Raw genomic sequence first — 19,589 nt, 5'->3', positions numbered from 1 at the left:
CGCCACCCAAGGCTTTCACTTGGGACATATAGTTAAATGTACTGAAGAGGAACAATGGGTACATATTGAAGATGCACATGCTCATCCCCAGAAACGTTTTGTGTCTATTTTCAAAGGATCAAACTAAGAGCATTAACAACTTCATAGTTAAGAACACTATAATAATATAGAACACTATAACAATATGGAACACTATAACAATATGGAACACTATAACAATATGGAACACTATAACAATATAGAACACTATAACAATATGGAACACTATAACAATATAGAACACTATAACAATATGGAACACTATAACAATATAGAACACTATAACAATATGGAACACTATAACAATATAGAACACTATAACAATATGGAACACTATAACAATATGGAACACTATAACAATATAGAACACTATAACAATATGGAACACTATAACAATATAGAACACTATAACAATATGGAACACTATAACAATATAGAACACTATAACAATATAGAACACTATAACAATATGGAACACTATAACAATATAGAACACTATAACAATATGGAACACTATAACAATATAGAACACTATAACAATATGGAACACTATAACAATATAGAACACTATAACAATATAGAACACTATAACAATATGGAACACTATAACAATATAGAACACTATAACAATATGGAACACTATAACAATATAGAACACTATAACAATATGGAACACTATAACAATATAGAACACTATAACAATATGGAACACTATAACAATATAGAACACTATAACAATATGGAACACTATAACAATATGGAACACTATAACAATATAGAACACTATAACAATATGGAACACTATAACAATATAGAACACTATAACAATATGGAACACTATAACAATATAGAACACTATAACAATATAGAACACTATAACAATATGGAACACTATAACAATATAGAACACTATAACAATATGGAACACTATAACAATATAGAACACTATAACAATATGGAACACTATAACAATATAGAACACTATAACAATATAGAACACTATAACAATATGGAACACTATAACAATATAGAACACTATAACAATATAGAACACTATAACAATATGGAACACTATAACAATATAGAACACTATAACAATATAGAACACTATAACAATATAGAACACTATAACAATATAGAACACTATAACAATATGGAACACTATAACAATATAGAACACTATAACAATATGGAACACTATAACAATATGGAACACTATAACAATATAGAACACTATAACAATATGGAACACTATAACAATATGGAACACTATAACAATATAGAACACTATAACAATATGGAACACTATAACAATATGGAACACTATAACAATATGGAACACTATAACAATACACCCCAGGGCAGTGATTGGGGACATTGCCCTGTGTAGTGTGCTGTCTTTTGGATGGGACGTTAAACGGGTGTCCTGACTCTCTGTGGTCACTAAAGATCCCATGACACTTATCGTAAGAGTAGGGGTGTTAACCCGGTGTCTTGGCTAAATTCCCAAACTGGCATTCATACCATCAAGGTCACCTAATCATCCCCAGTTTACAATTGGCTCATTCATCCCCCCTCCTCTCCCCTGTTACTTTTCCCCAGGTCGTTGCTGTAAATGAGAATGTGTTCTCAGTCAAATTACCTGGTAAAATAAGGGTTTGAAAAAATATATAAATAAATAAATTATTCCTCCCTCCATCCCTCTCTCTCTCCTCCTCCCTCCATCCTTCTCCCTCCTCTGTCACTCACCCAGCCCTAGGGTGTGTACACACACACAAATAAACAAGGTGTGTACACACACACACTCTCTCTCTCTCTCTCTCTCTCTCTCTCTCTCTCACACACACACACACCAACAATCTGCCAATCCTGTTTCTGCCTCCGCTGCAGTTTTCACCTCTCAATTCAATTCAAGGGGCTTTATTGGCATGGGAAACGTGTTAACATTGCCAAAGCAAGTGAGGTAGTGGGTATCGGCCTAATTCTGCTCTGCATGCATTATTTGGTGTTCTACGTTGTACACAGAGGATATTTTTGCAGAATTCTGCATGCAGAGTCTCAATTTGGTGTTTGTCTCTCTCTCTCTCTCTCTCTCTCTCTCTCTCTCTCTCTCTCTCTCTCTCTCTCTCTCTCGTTCTCTCGTTCTCTCGTTCTCTCTGTCTCTCTCTCTGTCTCTCTTTCTCTGTCTCTCATGCATTCACAAGCTGATCCTGGGAAAGAGCTCTTTTCACGCCCTTGGACCTCGAAACTGAGATTTCTATTCACTGCACAGCGCTCTGCTGTCACAGACAGGGAATAGAACAGACAGAGATTGAACATTTTTCATGGTTGCTTAGCCAGTCAGTTCCTTAAATTAACCTGAATATATACGTCCAAAGTTGAGGAAACAGTCAACTTTGATCAGAATTGTCCTGTTAGCAATTTTCAATCTCCAAATACAGGACGGGAAGAGTCAATTCCTTGGGCTACATGATGGTGGCCATCCGTCAGCTGACATTTGACCCCTGACATTTGATCCCTGATGCATCACTCTTTAGGAGATCACTGAGGCCGGCAGCACAGTGAAACTCTGACTCTGCTCTGCTGAATGTAATGCCAGCCTGGACTGCCCTTATTGACGTTAGTGTATTGATATCAGTGTCACGTTCAATGGGTAGGAAGGCTTCTCTCTAGATTGGGGGAAATAGAGACTGAACAGACCATATGATTACTGTGAAACTACTTCCTGTCCTCACTGAACTGAACAGACCATATGATTACTGTGAAACTACTTCCTGTCCTCACTGAACTGAACAGACCATATGATTACTGTGAAACTACTTCCTGTCCTCACTGAACTGAACAGACCATATGATTACTGTGAAACTACTTCCTGTCCTCACTGAACAGAACAGACCATATGATTACTGTGAAACTACTTCCTGTCCTCACTTAACTGAACAGACCATATCGGACATCACTAATGATGTGCAGTGCATGTTAGAACCATTATTCAGTGTTCTATTCTCAGTGTTCTGTTCTCAGTGTTCTATTCTCAGTGTTCTATTCTCAGTGTTCTAACTCAGAGTACCCTCTTTGCATATCAGTCAGATTACCTACGGTAGTTGTGGGTAATGGTTCAAGGATAGAGACGTTTGTTTGTTTAAATTTGTGTTACCCATCAGTCTCTCATCACATCATTACCCCATCACGGTGTCTCTCATCACATCATTACCCCGTCACAGTGTCTCTCCTCACATCATTACCCCATCACAGTGTCTCTCCTCACATCATTACCCCGTCACAGTGTCTCTCCTCACATCATTACCCCATCACAGTGTCTCTCCTCACATCATTACCCCATCACGGTGTCTCTCATCACATCATTACCCCGTCACAGTGTCTCTCCTCACATCATTACCCCATCACAGTGTCTCTCCTCACATCATTACCCCATCACAGTGTTTCTCACATCATTACCCCATCACAGTGTCTCTCACATCATTACCCCATCACAGTGTCTCTCACATCATTACCCCATCACAGTGTCTCTCCTCACATCATTACCCCATCACAGTGTCTCTCCTCACATCATTACCCCATCACGGTGTCTCTCATCACATCATTACCCCATCACAGTATCTCTCCTCACATCATTACCCCATCACAGTGTCTCTCCTCACATCATTACCCCGTCACAGTGTCTCTCCTCACATCATTACCCCGTCACAGTGTCTCTCCTCACATCATTACCCCGTCACAGTATCTCTCCTCACATCATTACCCCATCACAGTATCTCTCCTCACATCATTACCCCGTCACAGTATCTCTCCTCACATCATTACCCCATCACAGTGTCTCTCCTCACATCATTACCCCATCACAGTGTCTCTCCTCACATCATTACCCCATCACAGTGTCTCTCCTCACATCATTACCCCATCACAGTGTCTCTCCTCACATCATTACCCCATCACAGTGTATCTCCTCACATCATTACCCCGTCACAGTGTCTCTCACATCATTACCCCGTCACAGTGTCTCTCCTCACATCATTACCCCATCACAGTGTCTCTCCTCACATCATTACCCCATCACAGTGTTACTCCTCACATCATTACCCCATCACAGTGTCTCTCCTCACATCGTTACCCCATCACAGTGTCTCTCCTCACATCATTACCCCATCACAGTGTTACTCCTCACATCATTACCCCATCACAGTGTCTCTCCTCACATCGTTACCCCATCACAGTGTCTCTCCTCACATCGTTACCCCATCACAGTGTCTCTCCTCACATCATTACCCCATCACAGTGTCTCTCCTCACATCATTACCCCATCACAGTGTCTCTCACATCATTACCCCATCACAGTGTCTCTCCTCACATCATTACCCCATCACAGTGTCTCTCCTCACATCATTACCCCATCACAGTGTCTCTCCTCACATCATTACCCCATCACAGTGTCTCTCCTCACATCATTACCCCATCACAGTGTCTCTCACATCATTACCCCATCACAGTGTCTCTCACATCATTACCCCATCACAGTGTCTCTCCTCACATCATTACCCCATCACAGTGTTACTCCTCACATCATTACCCCATCACAGTGTCTCTCCTCACATCATTACCCCGTCACAGTGTCTCTCACATCATTACCCCGTCACAGTGTCTCTCCTCACATCATTACCCCATCACAGTGTATCTCCTCACATCATTACCCCGTCACAGTGTGTCTCCTCACATCATTACCCCGTCACAGTGTCTCTCACATCATTACCCCGTCACAGTGTCTTTTCTCACATCATTACCCCATCACAGTGTCTCTCACATCATTACCCCATCACAGTGTCTCTCCTCACATCATTACCCCATCACAGTGTATCTCACATCATTACCCCATCACAGTGTCTCTCACATCATTACCCCATCACAGTGTCTCTCCTCACATCATTACCTCATCACAGTGTCTCTCCTCACATCATTACCCCGTCACAGTGTCTCTCACATCATTACCCCGTCACAGTGTTACTCCTCACATCATTACCCCATCACAGTGTCTCTCACATCATTTCCCCGTCACAGTGTCTCTCCTCACATCATTACCCCATCACAGTGTCTCTTCTCACATCATTACCTCATCAGTGTCTCTCCTCACATCATTACCCCGTCACAGTGTCTCTTCTCACATCATTACCTCATCACAGTGTCTCGCTGGGGACAGAGCTAGCCTATCACAGTCTCTCTGGGGACAGAGCTAGCCTATCACAGTGTCTCGCTGGGGACAGAGCTAGCCTATCACAGTGTCTCGCTGGGGACAGAGCTAGCCTATCACAGTCTCTCTGGGGACAGAGCTAGCCTATCACAGTCTCTCTGGGGACAGAGCTAGCCTATCACAGTCTCTCTGGGGACAGAGCTAGCCTATAACAGTCTCTCTGGGGACAGAGCTAGCCTATCACAGTCTCTCTGGGGACAGAGCTAGCCTATCACAGTCTCTCTGGGGACAGAGCTAGCCTATCACAGTGTCTCTCTGGGGACAGAGCTAGCCTATCACAGTGTCACTCTGGGGACAGAGCTAGCCTATCACAGTCTCACTCTGGGAACAGAGCTAGCCTATCACAGTCTCTCTGGGGACAGAGCTAGCCTATAAGGCAGGATGTGGGAGCGGAGGACAAGCTGCTGTGTTTTATAAAAAGGATACTACTGGCTTTCTATACACCATAATAATGAAGGCTGCAGCCATATCAGGGCTACTGGCTTTCTATACACCATAATAATGAAGACTGTAGCCGTATCAGGGCTACTGGCTTTCTATACACCATAATAATGAAGGCTGCAGCCGTATCAGGGCTACTGGCTTTCTATACACCATAATAATGAAGGCTGCAGCCGTATCAGGGCTACTGGCTTTCTATACACCATAATAATGAAGGCTGCAGCCGTATCAGGGCTACTGGCTTTCTATACACCATAATAATGAAGGCTGCAGCCGTATCAGGGCTACTGGCTTTCTATACACCATAATAATGAAGGCTGCAGCCGTATCAGGGCTACTGGCTTTCTATACACCATAATAATGAAGGCTGCAGCCGTATCAGGGCTACTGGCTTTCTATACACCATAATAATGAAGGCTGCAGCCGTATCAGGGCTACTGGCTTTCTATACACCATAATAATGAAGGCTGCAGCCGTATCAGGGCTACTGGCTTTCTATACACCATAATAATGAAGGCTGCAGCCGTATCAGGGCTACTGGCTTTCTATACACCATAATAATGAAGGCTGCAGCCATTTCAGGGCTACTGGCTTTCGCGCCTAACATCTTCTAGCTGTGAGAACATTCACTGTATACTACACTATTGTGCTCGTTCAACACATCCTGATTTGGAGAGGTCACTGGAGAGCAGCGTTCAACTGTGGTTCACAAGGCTACTATACTATGGCCTCTCAAGTATCATCTGTTGCGTGGGCTTACTATCCTCTCTGTGTTTCTGTTTGTCTCCAGGAAAGGCAAAGATGTGCCTCCATCCTTCAAGCACTTCTTCAGCAGCGCCGTGTCCCTCAGCTGCATCAACCTTTCAGGGACCAGACTCCCTCCAGAGGCCTTGAAGTGAGCAAACTACCCATGCTGCCTCTGTCTTCCTCTCCTCTGTCTTCCTCTCCTCTGTCTTCCTCTCCTCTGTCTTTCTCTCCTCTCTCTTCCTCTCCTCTCTCTTCCTCTCCTCTGTCTTCCTCTCCTCTGTCTTTCTCTCCTCTCTCTTTCTCTCCTCTGTCTTTCTCTCCTCTGTCTTTCTCTCCTCTCTCTTTCTCTCCTCTCTCTTTCTCTCCTCTGTCTTTCTCTCCTCTGTCTTTCTCTCCTCTGTCTTTCTCTCCTCTCTCTTTCTCTCCTCTCTCTTTCTCTCCTCTCCTCTGTCTTTCTCTCCTCTGTCTTTCTCTCCTCTGTCTTTCTCTCCTCTGTCTTTCTCTCCTATGTCTTCCTCTCCTCTGTCTCTGTCTTCCTCTCCTCTGTCTTTCTATCCTCTGTCTTTCTCTCATCTCTCTGTCTTTCTCTCCTCTGTCTCTGTATTTCTCTCATCTCTCTGTCTTTCTCTCCTCTGTCTCTGTATTTCTCTCATCTCTGTCTTTCTCTCATCTCTGTCTTTCTCTCATCTCTGTCTTTCTCTCATCTCTGTCTTTCTCTCTTCTCTCTTTCTCTCCTCTCTCTTTCTCTCCTCTGTCTCTGTCTTTCTCTCATCTCTGTCTTTCTCTCATCTCTGTCTTTCTCTAATATCTGTCTTTCTCTCCTCTCTCTTTCTCTCCTCTCTCTTTCTCTCATCTGTCTCTGTCTTTCTCTCATCTCTGTCTTTCTCTCATCTCTGTCTTTCTCTCATCTCTCTGTCTTTCTCTCCTCTGTCTCTGTCTTTCTCTCATCTCTCTGTCTCAATCTCTCTGCTCTTCCCTCTCCCCCCTCTGTCTCAATCTCTTCTGTCCCTCCTTCTCACTTTCCCTCTCTCATCTCCTTCTTTCTCGCTCTTTCTCACCTCTGTTTGTCTGTCTCTTCTCTCTCTTACACTCCCCTCCAATATTTATTTTGTTCCATAATAGGAAATAGAGCTACACTGAGGGTACAAAACATTAGGAACACCTTCCTAATATTGAGTTGCACCCCCCTTTTGCACTCAGAACAGCCTCAATTCGTTGGGGACATGAGACTCTACAAGGTGTTTAAAGCGTTCCACAGGGATGCTGGCCGGTTTTGACTCTAATGCTTCCCACAGTCGTGTCAAGTTGGCTGGATGTCCTTTGGGTGGTGGACCATTCTCGATACACACGGGAAACTGTTGAGCGTGAAAAACCCAGCAGCGTTGCAGTTCTTGACGCGTCTGGCACCTACTACCACTCCCTGTTCAAAGGCACTTTAAGCTTTTGTCTTGCCCATTCACCCTCTGAATACATAAACAATGTCACTTCTGCTCCCCCCCCCGGCGCAAGAGGGCGCCAGGCTGCCCTGCATCACGCACTCCTATCATCCATTACGCACACCTGCCTTCCCTCGTCACGCGCATCAGCGATATTGGACTCACCTGGACTCACTCATCACCTGTTATTACCTCACCTATATTTGTCAGTTCCCCAGCTCTGTTCCCCACTTCTGCTTTGATTGTCTTTTGTTTGTGTTACCTGTTTGCTGACGCTGTTCCTGTCTCGTTCCATGTCCGTCATTTATTACTCCCCGTACCTGCTTCGTCTCTCCAGCGTCATCCCATGTGACAAACAATCCATGTCTCAATTATCTCAAGGCTTAATAAACCTTCTTTGACCCGTCTCATCCCCTTCGTTTACTCTGATTGAAGTGGATTTATGCCCCGTCTCCTCCCCTTCGTTTACTCTGATTGAAGTGGATTTATGCCCCGTCTCCTCCCCTTCGTTTACTCTGATTGAAGTGGATTTATGCCCCGTCTCCTCCCCTTCGTTTACTCTGATTGAAGTGGATTTATGCCCCGTCTCATCCCCTTCGTTTACTCTGATTGAAGTGGATTTATGCCCCGTCTCCTCCCCTTCGTTTACTCTGATTGAAGTGGATTTATGCCCCGTCTCCTCCCCTTCGTTTACTCTGATTGAAGTGGATTTATGCCCCGTCTCCTCCCCTTCGTTTACTCTGATTGAAGTGGATTTATGCCCCGTCTCATCCCCTTCGTTTACTCTGATTGAAGTGGATTTATGCCCTGTCTCCTCCCCTTCGTTTACTCTGATTGAAGTGGATTTAACACGTGACTTTCAGCTGGATTCACCTGGTCAGTCTATGTTTTGTACACTCAGTGTATATCTCACTCTCTCAGCATCCAATGAACTAGACTGGATTCTTCATCCCATAAACTAGACTGGATTCTTCATCCCATAAACTAGACTGGATTCGTCATCCCATAAACTAGACTGGATTCTTCATCCCATAAACTAGACTGGATTCTTCATCCCATAAACTAGACTGGATTCGTCATCCCATAAACTAGACTGGATTCTTCATCCCATAAACTAGACTGGATTCTTCATCCCATAAACTAGACTGGATTCTTCATCCCATAAACTAGACTGGATTCGTCATCCCATAAACTAGACTGGATTCTTAATCCCATAAACTAGACTGGATTCTTAATCCCATAAACTAGACTGGATTCTTCATCCCATGAACTAGACTGGATTCTTCATCCCATAAACTAGACTGGATTCTTCATCCCATAAACTAGACTGGATTCTTCATCCCATAAACTAGACTGGATTCTTCATCCCATAAACTAGACTGGATTCTTCATCCTGTAAGATAGTATTCTTCATTGTTAGTCTCTATTATAAACCTAACCAATAGTGAGTCTGCCTGAAATGTATTAAACAATATTGTTGTCTTCCTTGCAGAGCTCTTCTGCTCGGTCTGGCCAGTAACCCCAACATCAAGGACGTGTCTTTAGACCTCAGCTGCTGTGAGGTAAGAACACAGAGAGAGGGAATTCCCTCCACCTTCTCACAGATCTGTAAAACTTCTCTGTTTTGTCAAAGAACGAGGATGATTGTTTTTAGGCCCTTTAGCAAGACATGTAAACACGATGTATTTAGCCGTCCAGTTGTGGAAATAAATATGAAAGACAACTTTATTAGTCCGCATGAGATAACGACAGAGGAGAAGTGTTTTAGTTGCTTTATCAATTTACTATACATCAATGGTCTCTTCACTATAGTACTATCTGTCCTAATATGTAACATGGTCTCTTCACTATAGTACTATCTGTCCTAATATGTAACATGGTCTCTTCACTATAGTACTATATGTCCTAATATGTAACATGGTCTCTTCACTATAGTACTATCTGTCCTAATATGTAACATGGTCTCTTCACTATAGTACTATCTGTCCTAATATGTAACATTCAAAACATTAGCAGATCTGCTAAAGCAAGAATCCACCTCTTGTTCCTGGTCCAGATACGTGACATTTTGCTGAACGTTCTTCGTCAGTTTAAGAATGATAAAGTGCACTAGCTTTGGCCTTGATCGTTGTTGGAGTGAACATCCCATAGCACGGTCTGCTGTTATAGCTTCCTCCTCTCCACATATACCTGATGAGTCGACTATAACTCTACATACTGGATCACTTGGCGAAGCGAGAGAGAGAGAGAAGAGAGGAACAGGAAGGAGATTGAATAGAAATGGCTAATTATGTCACACACACACACACACACACACACACACACACACACACACACACACACACACACACACACACACACACACACTCTCTCTCACCCCCATGCCCTAATCTAATAAAGTTGTCTTTCCACAGGTTCATTGAATACCACTGCAGCAGGAACCACAGTTAGAGAAATCATTTCACATGTTAAACCGCTGCTGAGATACTAAACGATCTCTTGCCGTTCAGTCTTTGTGGGTGTAATAATGAACCGTTGGTTTGAAGCAGTCTCACTGTGTGCTACAGTACTATATGTGTTCTTGGCTGATTACCAAATGGCACCCTATTCCCTGTGTAGTGCACTACTTTTGACCAGAATAGGCCCTGGTCAGAAGTAGTGCACTACATAGGGAATAGGGTGCCATTTGGGATAAATACTCTTGTCTAATTGTATGCGGATGATCTAGCCAGAGGATTGTTCCCTCTAATAGCTAGCTACTGGTCCCTGTATGTCTCTGATGTGTGTTGTTCCCTCTAATAGCTAGCTACTGGTCCCTGTATGTCTCTGATGTGTGTTATTCCCTCTAATAGCTAGCTACTGGTCCCTGTATGTCTCTGATGTGTGTTGTTCCCTCTAATAGCTAGCTACTGGTCCCTGTATGTCTCTGATGTGTGTTGTTATTCCCTCTAATAGCTAGCTACTGGTCCTTGTATGTCTCTGATGTGTGTTGTTATTCCCTCTAATAGCTAGCTACTGGTCCCTGTATGTCTCTGATGTGTGTGTTATTCCCTCTAATAGCTAGCTACTGGTCCCTGTATGTCTCTGATGTGTGTTGTTCCCTCTAATAGCTAGCTACTGGTCCCTGTATGTCTCTGATGTGTGTTGTTCCCTCTAATAGCTAGCTACTGGTCCCTGTATGTCTCTGATGTGTGTTGTTCCCTCTAATAGCTAGTTACTGGTCCCTGTATGTCTCTGATGTGTGTTATTCCCTCTAATAGCTAGCTACTGGTCCCTGTATGTCTCTGATGTGTGTTATTCCCTCTAATAGCTAGCTACTGGTCCCTGTATGTCTCTGATGTGTGTTATTCCCTCTAATAGCTAGCTACTGGTCCCTGTATGTCTCTGATGTGTGTTGTTCCCTCTAATAGCTAGCTACTGGTCCCTGTATGTCTCTGATGTGTGTTATTCCCTCTAATAGCTAGCTACTGGTCCCTGTATGTCTCTGATGTGTGTTATTCCCTCTAATAGCTAGCTACTGGTCCCTGTATGTCTCTGATGTGTGTTGTTCCCTCTAATAGCTAGCTACTGGTCCCTGTATGTCTCTGATGTGTGTTGTTGTTCCCTCTAATAGCTAGCTACTGGTCCCTGTATGTCTCTGATGTGTGTTGTTCCCTCTAATAGCTAGCTACTGGTCCCTGTATGTCTCTGATGTGTGTTGTTCCCTCTAATAGCTAGCTACTTGTCCCTGTATGTCTCTGATGTGTGTTGTTCCCTCTAATAGCTAGCTACTGGTCCCTGTATGTCTCTGATGTGTGTTGTTCCCTCTAATAGCTAGCTACTGGTCCCTGTATGTCTCTGATGTGTGTTGTTATTCCCTCTAATAGCTAGCTACTGGTCCCTGTATGTCTCTGATGTGTGTTGTTATTCCCTCTAATAGCTAGCTACTGTTCCCTGTATGTCTCTGATGTGTGTTGTTCCCTCTAATAGCTAGCTACTGGTCCCTGTATGTCTCTGATGTGTGTTGTTCCCTCTAATAGCTAGCTACTGGTCCCTGTATGTCTCTGATGTGTGTTATTCCCTCTAATAGCTAGCTACTGGTCCCTGTATGTCTCTGATGTGTGTTGTTCCCTCTAATAGCTAGCTACAGGTCCCTGTATGTCTCTGATGTGTGTTGTTCCCTCTAATAGCTAGCTACTGGTCCCTGTATGTCTCTGATGTGTGTTGTTCCCTCTAATAGCTAGCTACTGGTCCCTGTATGTCTCTGATGTGTGTTGTTGTTCCCTCTAATAGCTAGCTACTGGTCCCTGTATGTCTCTGATGTGTGTTGTTCCCTCTAATAGCTAGCTACTGGTCCCTGTATGTCTCTGATGTGTGTTGTTCCCTCTAATAGCTAGCTACTGGTCCCTGTATGTCTCTGATGTGTGTTGTTGTTCCCTCTAATAGCTAGCTACTGGTCCCTGTATGTCTCTGATGTGTGTTGTTCCCTCTAATAGCTAGCTACTGGTCCCTGTATGTCTCTGATGTCTGTTATTCCCTCTAATAGCTAGCTACTGGTCCCTGTATGTCTCTGATGTGTGTTGTTCCCTCTAATAGCTAGCTACTGGTCCCTGTATGTCTCTGATGTTTGTTGTTCTCTCCCCCTAATGCTGCTCTAAGCTTGGTCACTGTGTAAGTATTACCCTGACTAACTACTGATAACTACTGTTAACTCCTGGCTGTAATTCCTGTTATCTCCTGGCTGTAATTCCCGTTAACTCCTGGCTGTAATTCCCGTTAACTCCTGGCTGTAATTCCTGTTATCTCCTGGCTGTAATTCCTGTTAACTCCTGGCTGTAACTCCTTACTGCTTTCTCTGGTGTTGTCATTCAGTTACACCCATTTACCACCAATCATCATTCCATCATCATTCCATCATCATTCCCTTCGTAAACTGTCTCTCAATTATAAAGCTTTTTGGCTATTGATTACACCAAGTCATGGTCATTGAAGTGAATGTTTTGTGGTCAGATGATCCATGTTGTTCATTTCCCAGTACTTAGAATAGTGGCGTAGTTCATGTCCCCTGTTCTGAACAGACATGGCAGGTTTTTAACATCTCATTGTATTGCTTCACCCTCTCTGCTTTTTCTAACGTGTCTGTTAGTGGTGTTGTACCATAGACGGTGTGGTATCTCCCTCCATTTTAGTTCTCTCTCTTTATCTACACATCTATTGGTATCCCAGCCCTAGGGAAGCTGCTGTTCTGTATATACATCTATTGTTATCCCAGCCCTAGGGAAGCTGCTGTTCTCTATCTACATCTATTGTTATCCCAGCCCTAGGGAAGCTGCTGTTCTCTATCTACATATATTGTTATCCCAGCCCTAGGGAAGCTGCTGTTCTCTATCTACATCTATTGTTATCCCAGCCCTAGGGAAGCTGCTGTTCTCTATCTACATATATTGTTATCCCAGCCCTAGGGAAGCTGCTGTTCTCTATCTACATCTATTGTTATCCCAGCCCTTGGGAAGCTGCTGTTCTGTGTCTCATATCTCATCTTGTCTCTCTGTTGACAGCTCAGGTCTGGTGGGTCACAGATCCTGGAGGGATGCATCGCTGAGCTCCCCAACATCTCCAGTCTGGACATCTCTGACAACGGTAAGACTCTATCTAGCTTCTCTATATCTATAATGTTAAGACATCTCCAGTCTGGACATCTCTGACAACAGTATAAAGTATAAAGCAGGGATGTCCAAAGGGTTGTGTGGGTGGCTGGGTATAAAGGGTTGTGTGGGTGGCTGGGTATAAAGGGTTGTGTGGGTGGCTGGGTATAAAGGGTTGTGTGGGTGGCTGGGTATAAAGGGTTGTGTGGGTGGCTGGGTATAAAGGGTTGTGTGGGTGGCTGGGTATAAAGGGTTGTGTGGGTGGCTGGGTATAAAGGGTTGTGTGGGTGGCTGGGTATAAAGGGTTGTGTGGGTGGCTGGGTATAAAGGGTTGTGTGGGTGGCTGGGTATAAAGGGTTGTGTGGGTGGCTGGGTATAAAGGGTTGTGTGGGTGGCTGGGTGTAAAGGGTTGTGTGGGTGGCTGGGTGTAAAGGGTTGTGTGGGTGGCTGGGTATAAAGGGTTGTGTGGGTGGCTGGGTATAAAGGGTTGTGTGGGTGGCTGGGTGTAAAGGGTTGTGTGGGTGGCTGGGTATAAAGGGTTGTGTGGGTGGCTGGGTATAAAGGGTTGTGTGGGTGGCTGGGTATAAAGGGTTGTGTGGGTGGCTGGGTATAAAGGGTTGTGTGGGTGGCTGGGTATAAAGGGTTGTGTGGGTGGCTGGGTATAAAGGGTTGTGTGGGTGGCTGGGTATAAAGGGTTGTGTGGGTGGCTGGGTGTAAAGGGTTGTGTGGGTGGCTGGGTGTAAAGGGTTGTGTGGGTGGCTGGGTGTAAAGGGTTGTGTGGGTGGCTGGGTATAAAGGGTTGTGTGGGTGGCTGGGTATAAAGGGTTGTGTGGGTGGCTGGGTATAAAGGGTTGTGTGGGTGGCTGGGTGTAAAGGGTTGTGTGGGTGGCTGGGTGTAAAGGGTTGTGTGGGTGGCTGGGTATAAAGGGTTGTGTGGGTGGCTGGGTATAAAGGGTTGTGTGGGTGGCTGGGTATAAAGGGTTGTGTGGGTGGCTGGGTATAAAGGGTTGTGTGGGTGGCTGGGTATAAAGGGTTGTGTGGGTGGCTGGGTGTAAAGGGCTGTGTGGGTGGCTGGGTATAAAGGGTTGTGTGGGTGGCTGGGTATAAAGGGTTGTGTGGGTGGCTGGGTGTAAAGGGTTGTGTGGGTGGCTGGGTATAAAGGGTTGTGTGGGTGGCTGGGTGTAAAGGGTTGTGTGGGTGGCTGGTTGTAAAGGGTTGTGTGGGTGGCTTGTGTGGGTGGCTGGTTGTAAAGGGTTGTGTGGGTGGCTGGGTGTAAAGGGTTGTGTGGGTGGCTGGGTGTAAAGGGTTGTGTGGGTGGCTGGGTATAAAGGGTTGTGTGGGTGGCTTGTGTGGGTGGCTGGTTGTAAAGGGTTGTGTGGGTGGCTGGGTGTAGGCTTTTTCTCCAGCCCAACAAACCCAGTAGTACAGCTGACTCGACTAATATAATGATTTATTTAAAGACTGTGATCAGCTGATTGGTTGAATCAGGTGTGTTACTGCTTTGGCTCCCAGAATGCCCTTTAGATCATTGGTTTGTGTTTCCTCCAGGTCTGGACTCGGACCTGTCCACTCTGCTGGTGTGGCTGGCCAAGAACCGATCCATCCGACACCTCTCACTGGGGAAGAACTTCACCAACATCAAGTCCAAGTACGACTGGGGGGGCGGGGTCAGGACTGGGGGGGCGGGGTCAGGACTGGGGGGGGGAAGGGGGGGTCAGGACTGGGGGGGGGCGGGGTCAGGACTGGGGGGGGGGCGGGGTCAGAACCAATATCCTTACTGTCTGGCTGGAGATGGAAGCATTCACACAACACATCCCTTAACGTACACACATACGGTTACACACCATTGTAAGGCCATATTGTCATTGTTTTAGTCTACATAAACCTCATTACCGGTTCTCTTTCTCAGAAATCTGGCCCCTGTCCTGGACAACCTGGTTCATATGATTCAGGAAGAGGAATCGGTGAGTTTTCCATCCGTATGAGTTGAGTGTCATGATCAGAGAAACCCTTTGTGTCTTTCCTAGTCAACCAAAGTGGTTTTAAACACTTCATTCACCTGCAAGGTTACACAGCAGCAACTATTACTGTCTGAAACTGATGTGTTGCTGCTGCTGTCTTGGTCCAGGTCTCTCTTGAAAAATACGGCTTTTATCTCAACGAGACCAACATGGTTAAAGGTCCAATATAGCTGTTTTTTAAATCTAAATTTCAAATCATTTCTGGGTAAGAAATGTGTACCTTATTGTGCTTGTTTTCATTTAAAATAGTCGAAAAGAAACAAAACTAGCTTCTTAGCAAAGAGCAATTTCTCAAGCAAGAATTTTGCTGGACTGTCTGAGTGGGGCGGGGTAAACTGAAATCTAGCTGTTATTGGCAGAGTGGTTTTCTTATTGGAACGCTCTTTCTTATTGGTCTAATAACTGGTGATGTCACCAGGCAGGCCAAAACTCCACCCAACCAAAACTGTTCAAACAGCTCTTACACTAAAAAGGGCATAATCATAATTTTCACAATTTCACAGTATTATTCCATTATCATAGTGTGGAAATATAAAACACATGAAAATCACATTTTTAACTGCGCTGGGCCTTTAAATAAAGGTTTAATAAATACATGACAGCATGTTTCATCATTCTCTGGATCATTTATGTACATATTACAGTAAATCCCAGCCTTCCTCTGGGTATTATCCCTGTCATCCCTCCCTCAGCCTGGGCTGCCCTCCCTACAGGGGATGGTGTTATTCTGGATCTCTGCTGAGTCACTGTGTCTGGGGTGGAGGGAGAGGGGGTTGGTAGTGGTAGTGGTAGTGGTGGTGGTGGTGGTGGTAGTGGTGGAAAGATGTAACCGCTCTGAATGCTGTGGAGGGCAGAGTGAGGGATGTAACCACTCTGAATGCTGTGGAGGGCAGAGTGAGGGATGTAACCGCTCTGAATGCTGTGGAGGGCAGAGTGAGGGATGTAACCGCTCTGAATGCTGTGGAGGGCAGAGTTAGGGATGTAACCACTCTGAATGCTGTGGAGGGCAGAGTGAGGGATGTAACCACTCTGAATGCTGTGGAGGGCAGAGTGAGGGATGTAACCTCTCTGAATGCTGTGGAGGGCAGAGTGAGGGATGTAACCACTCTGAATGCTTTGGAGGGCAGAGTGAGGGATGTAACCACTCTGAATGCTGTGGAGGGCAGAGTGAGGGATGTAACCGCTCTGAATGCTGTGGAGGGCAGAGTGAGGGATGTAACCGCTCTGAATGCTGTGGAGGGCAGAGTGAGGGATGTAACCGCTCTGAATGCTGTGGAGGGCAGAGTGAGGAATGTAAACTCTCTGAATGCTGTGGAGGGCAGAGTGAGGGATGTAACCTATCTGAATGCTGTGGAGGGCAGAGTGAGGGATGTAACCTATCTGAATGCTGTGGAGGGAAGAGTGAGGGATGTAACCTATCTGAATGCTGTGGAGGCCAGAGTGAAGGATGTAACCACTCTGAATGCTGTGGAGGGCAGAGTGAGGGATGTAACCTATCTGAATGCTGTGGAGGGCAGAGTGAGGGATGTAACCTATCTGAATGCTGTGGAGGGCAGAGTGAGGGATGTAACCTATCTGAATGCTGTTGAGGGCAGAGTGAGGGATGTAACCTATCTGAATGCTGTGGAGGGCAGAGTGAGGGATGTAACCTCTCTGAATGCTGTGGAGGGCAGAGTGAGGGATGTAACCACTCGGAATGCTGTGGAGGGCATAGTGAGGAATGTAACCACTCTGAATGCTTTGGAGGGCAGAGTGAGGGATGTAACCGCTCTGAATGCTGTGGAGGGCAGAGTGAGGGATTTAACCGCTCTGAATGCTCTGGAGGGCAGAGTGAGGGATGTAACCACTCTGAATGCTGTGGAGGGCAGAGTGAGGGATGTAACCGCTCTGAATGCTGTGGAGGGCAGAGTGAGGGATTTAACCTCTCTGAATGCTGTGGAGGGCAGAGTGAGGGATGTAACCGCTCTGAATGCTGTGGAGGGCAGAGTGAGGGATGTAACCGCTCTGAATGCTGTGGAGGGCAGAGTGAGGGATGTAACCACTCTGAATGCTGTGGAGGGCAGAGTGAGGGATGTAACCGCTCTGAATGCTCTGGAGGGCAGAGTGAGGGATGTAACCACTCTGAATATTGTGGAGGGCAGAGTGAGGGATGTAACCTCTCTGAATGCTGTGGAGGGCAGAGTGAGGGATGTAACCGCTCTGAATGCTGTGGAGGGCAGAGTGAGGGATGTAACCACTCTGAATGCTGTGGAGGGCAGAGTGAGGGATGTAACCACTCTGAATGCTTTGGAGGGCAGAGTGAGGGATTTAACCACTCTGAATGCTTTGGAGGGCAGAGTGAGGGATTTAACCACTCTGAATGCTTTGGAGGGCAGAGTGAGGGATTTAACCTCTCTGAATGCTTTGGAGGGCAGGGTGAGGGATGTAACCACTCTGAATGCTGTGGAGGGCAGAGTGAGGGATTTAACCACGCTGAATGCTGTGGAGGGCAGAGTGAGGGATGTAACCGCTCTGAATGTATATTACTGCATGACATGTCAGGGCACAGGTCCACATAGAGACATCTGGCTTGGCTTCTTGGCAGACTGGGCTGAGATGGTTTAGGGTGTGTGATATCTCTCTGATATTATCTCCTCTCTGTCTCCCAGTGCCAGACAGTATGAGGAGGAGAAACAGATCCCATTGCCAGACAGTATGAGGAGGAGAAACAGATCCCAGTGCCAGATAGTATGAGAAGGAGAAACAGATCCCAGTGCCAGACAGTATGAGGAAGAGAAACAGATCCCAGTGCCAGACAGTATGAGGAAGAGAAACAGATCCCAGTGCCAGACAGTATGAGGAAGAGAAACAGATCCCAGTGCCAGACAGTATGAGGAAGAGAAACAGATCCCAGTGCCAGACAGTATGAGGAGGAGAAACAGATCCCAGTGCCAGACAGTATGAGGAAGAGAAACAGATCCCAGTGCCAGACAGTATGAGGAGGAGAAACAGATCCCAGTGCCAGACAGTATGAGGAGGAGAAACAGATCCCAGTGCCAGACAGTATGAGGAGGAGAAACAGATCCCAGTGCCAGACAGTATGAGGAGGAGAAACAGATCCCAGTGCCAGACAGTATGAGGAGGAGAAACAGATCCCAGTGCCAGACAGTATGAGGAGGAGAAACAGATCCCAGTGCCAGACAGTATGAGGAGGAGAAACAGATCCCAGTGCCAGACAGTATGAGGAAGAGAAACAGATCCCAGTGCCAGACAGTATGAGGATAGAGAAACATATCCCAGTGCCAGACAGTATGAGGAGGAGAAACAGATCCCAGTGCCAGACAGTATGAGGAGGAGAAACAGATCCCAGTGCCAGACAGTATGAGGAGGAGAAACAGATCCCAGTGCCAGACAGTATGAGGAGGAGAAACAGATCCCAGTGCCAGACAGTATGAGGAGGAGAAACAGATCCCAGTGCCAGACAGTATGAGGAAGAGAAACAGAAAGAAACAGTCTGTCTCCAGTGAGGCGAGAGGAAACAGGAGAGGAAAGACAACACAGTGAATCTCACTGGGGAGGATTTCTACCTGTCTTTCTACGTTCAGCAACAACCGTCTGTAGTTCATTACAGGCCTTGTTTAGACTACGACACCCCAACACAACACATACAATGACATGTTGGTGGAAGGCGGGTTCTTCTTTTAGAGAGGTAGACATCAATGAGTTTACTTTCAATGACTGTTACATAATCGTAGTATTCTGTGTGCCGACACAGGTAGAACCATAGAGATAGACAGGAAATGTCTTGTTTTTTGGTTGCATCCCAAATCCCTATTCCCTTTATAGTGCACTACTTTTGACCAGGGCCCATACACTCTTAGAAAAAAAAGGTGCTATCTAGAACCTAAAAGGGTTCTTTGACTGTCCCTATTGGAGAACCCTTTAAATAACTATTTTTGGTTCCAGGTAGAACCCTTTCCACAGAGGGTTCTACACGGAACCCAAAAGAGTTCTACCTGGAACTTAAAAGGTTTCTACC

At 45.5% G+C, this 19,589-nt stretch overlaps 1 protein-coding gene across 1 annotated transcript in view; it reads left to right on the top strand.

The window, feature by feature from the left end:
- LOC139572903 (F-actin-uncapping protein LRRC16A-like) overlaps window positions 1-19,589 on the top strand; it is a 234,424-nt gene that overhangs the window by 130,283 nt on the left and 84,552 nt on the right. Inside the window, exons 16-21 of the mRNA XM_071395759.1 lie at window positions 6,534-6,638; window positions 9,419-9,488; window positions 12,565-12,576; window positions 13,464-13,545; window positions 15,099-15,198; window positions 15,460-15,514. Of these exons, the coding sequence (XP_071251860.1) occupies window positions 6,534-6,638; window positions 9,419-9,488; window positions 12,565-12,576; window positions 13,464-13,545; window positions 15,099-15,198; window positions 15,460-15,514 (424 nt within the window). The remainder of the gene's footprint in view (window positions 1-6,533; window positions 6,639-9,418; window positions 9,489-12,564; window positions 12,577-13,463; window positions 13,546-15,098; window positions 15,199-15,459; window positions 15,515-19,589) is intronic.

Source organism: Salvelinus alpinus, chromosome 4 (genome assembly GCF_045679555.1).
Source record: "Salvelinus alpinus chromosome 4, SLU_Salpinus.1, whole genome shotgun sequence".
NCBI lineage: Eukaryota > Metazoa > Chordata > Actinopteri > Salmoniformes > Salmonidae > Salvelinus > Salvelinus alpinus.
Note: the sequence above shows the minus strand (reverse complement) of the source record. Positions and strands in the feature narration are given on the sequence as shown.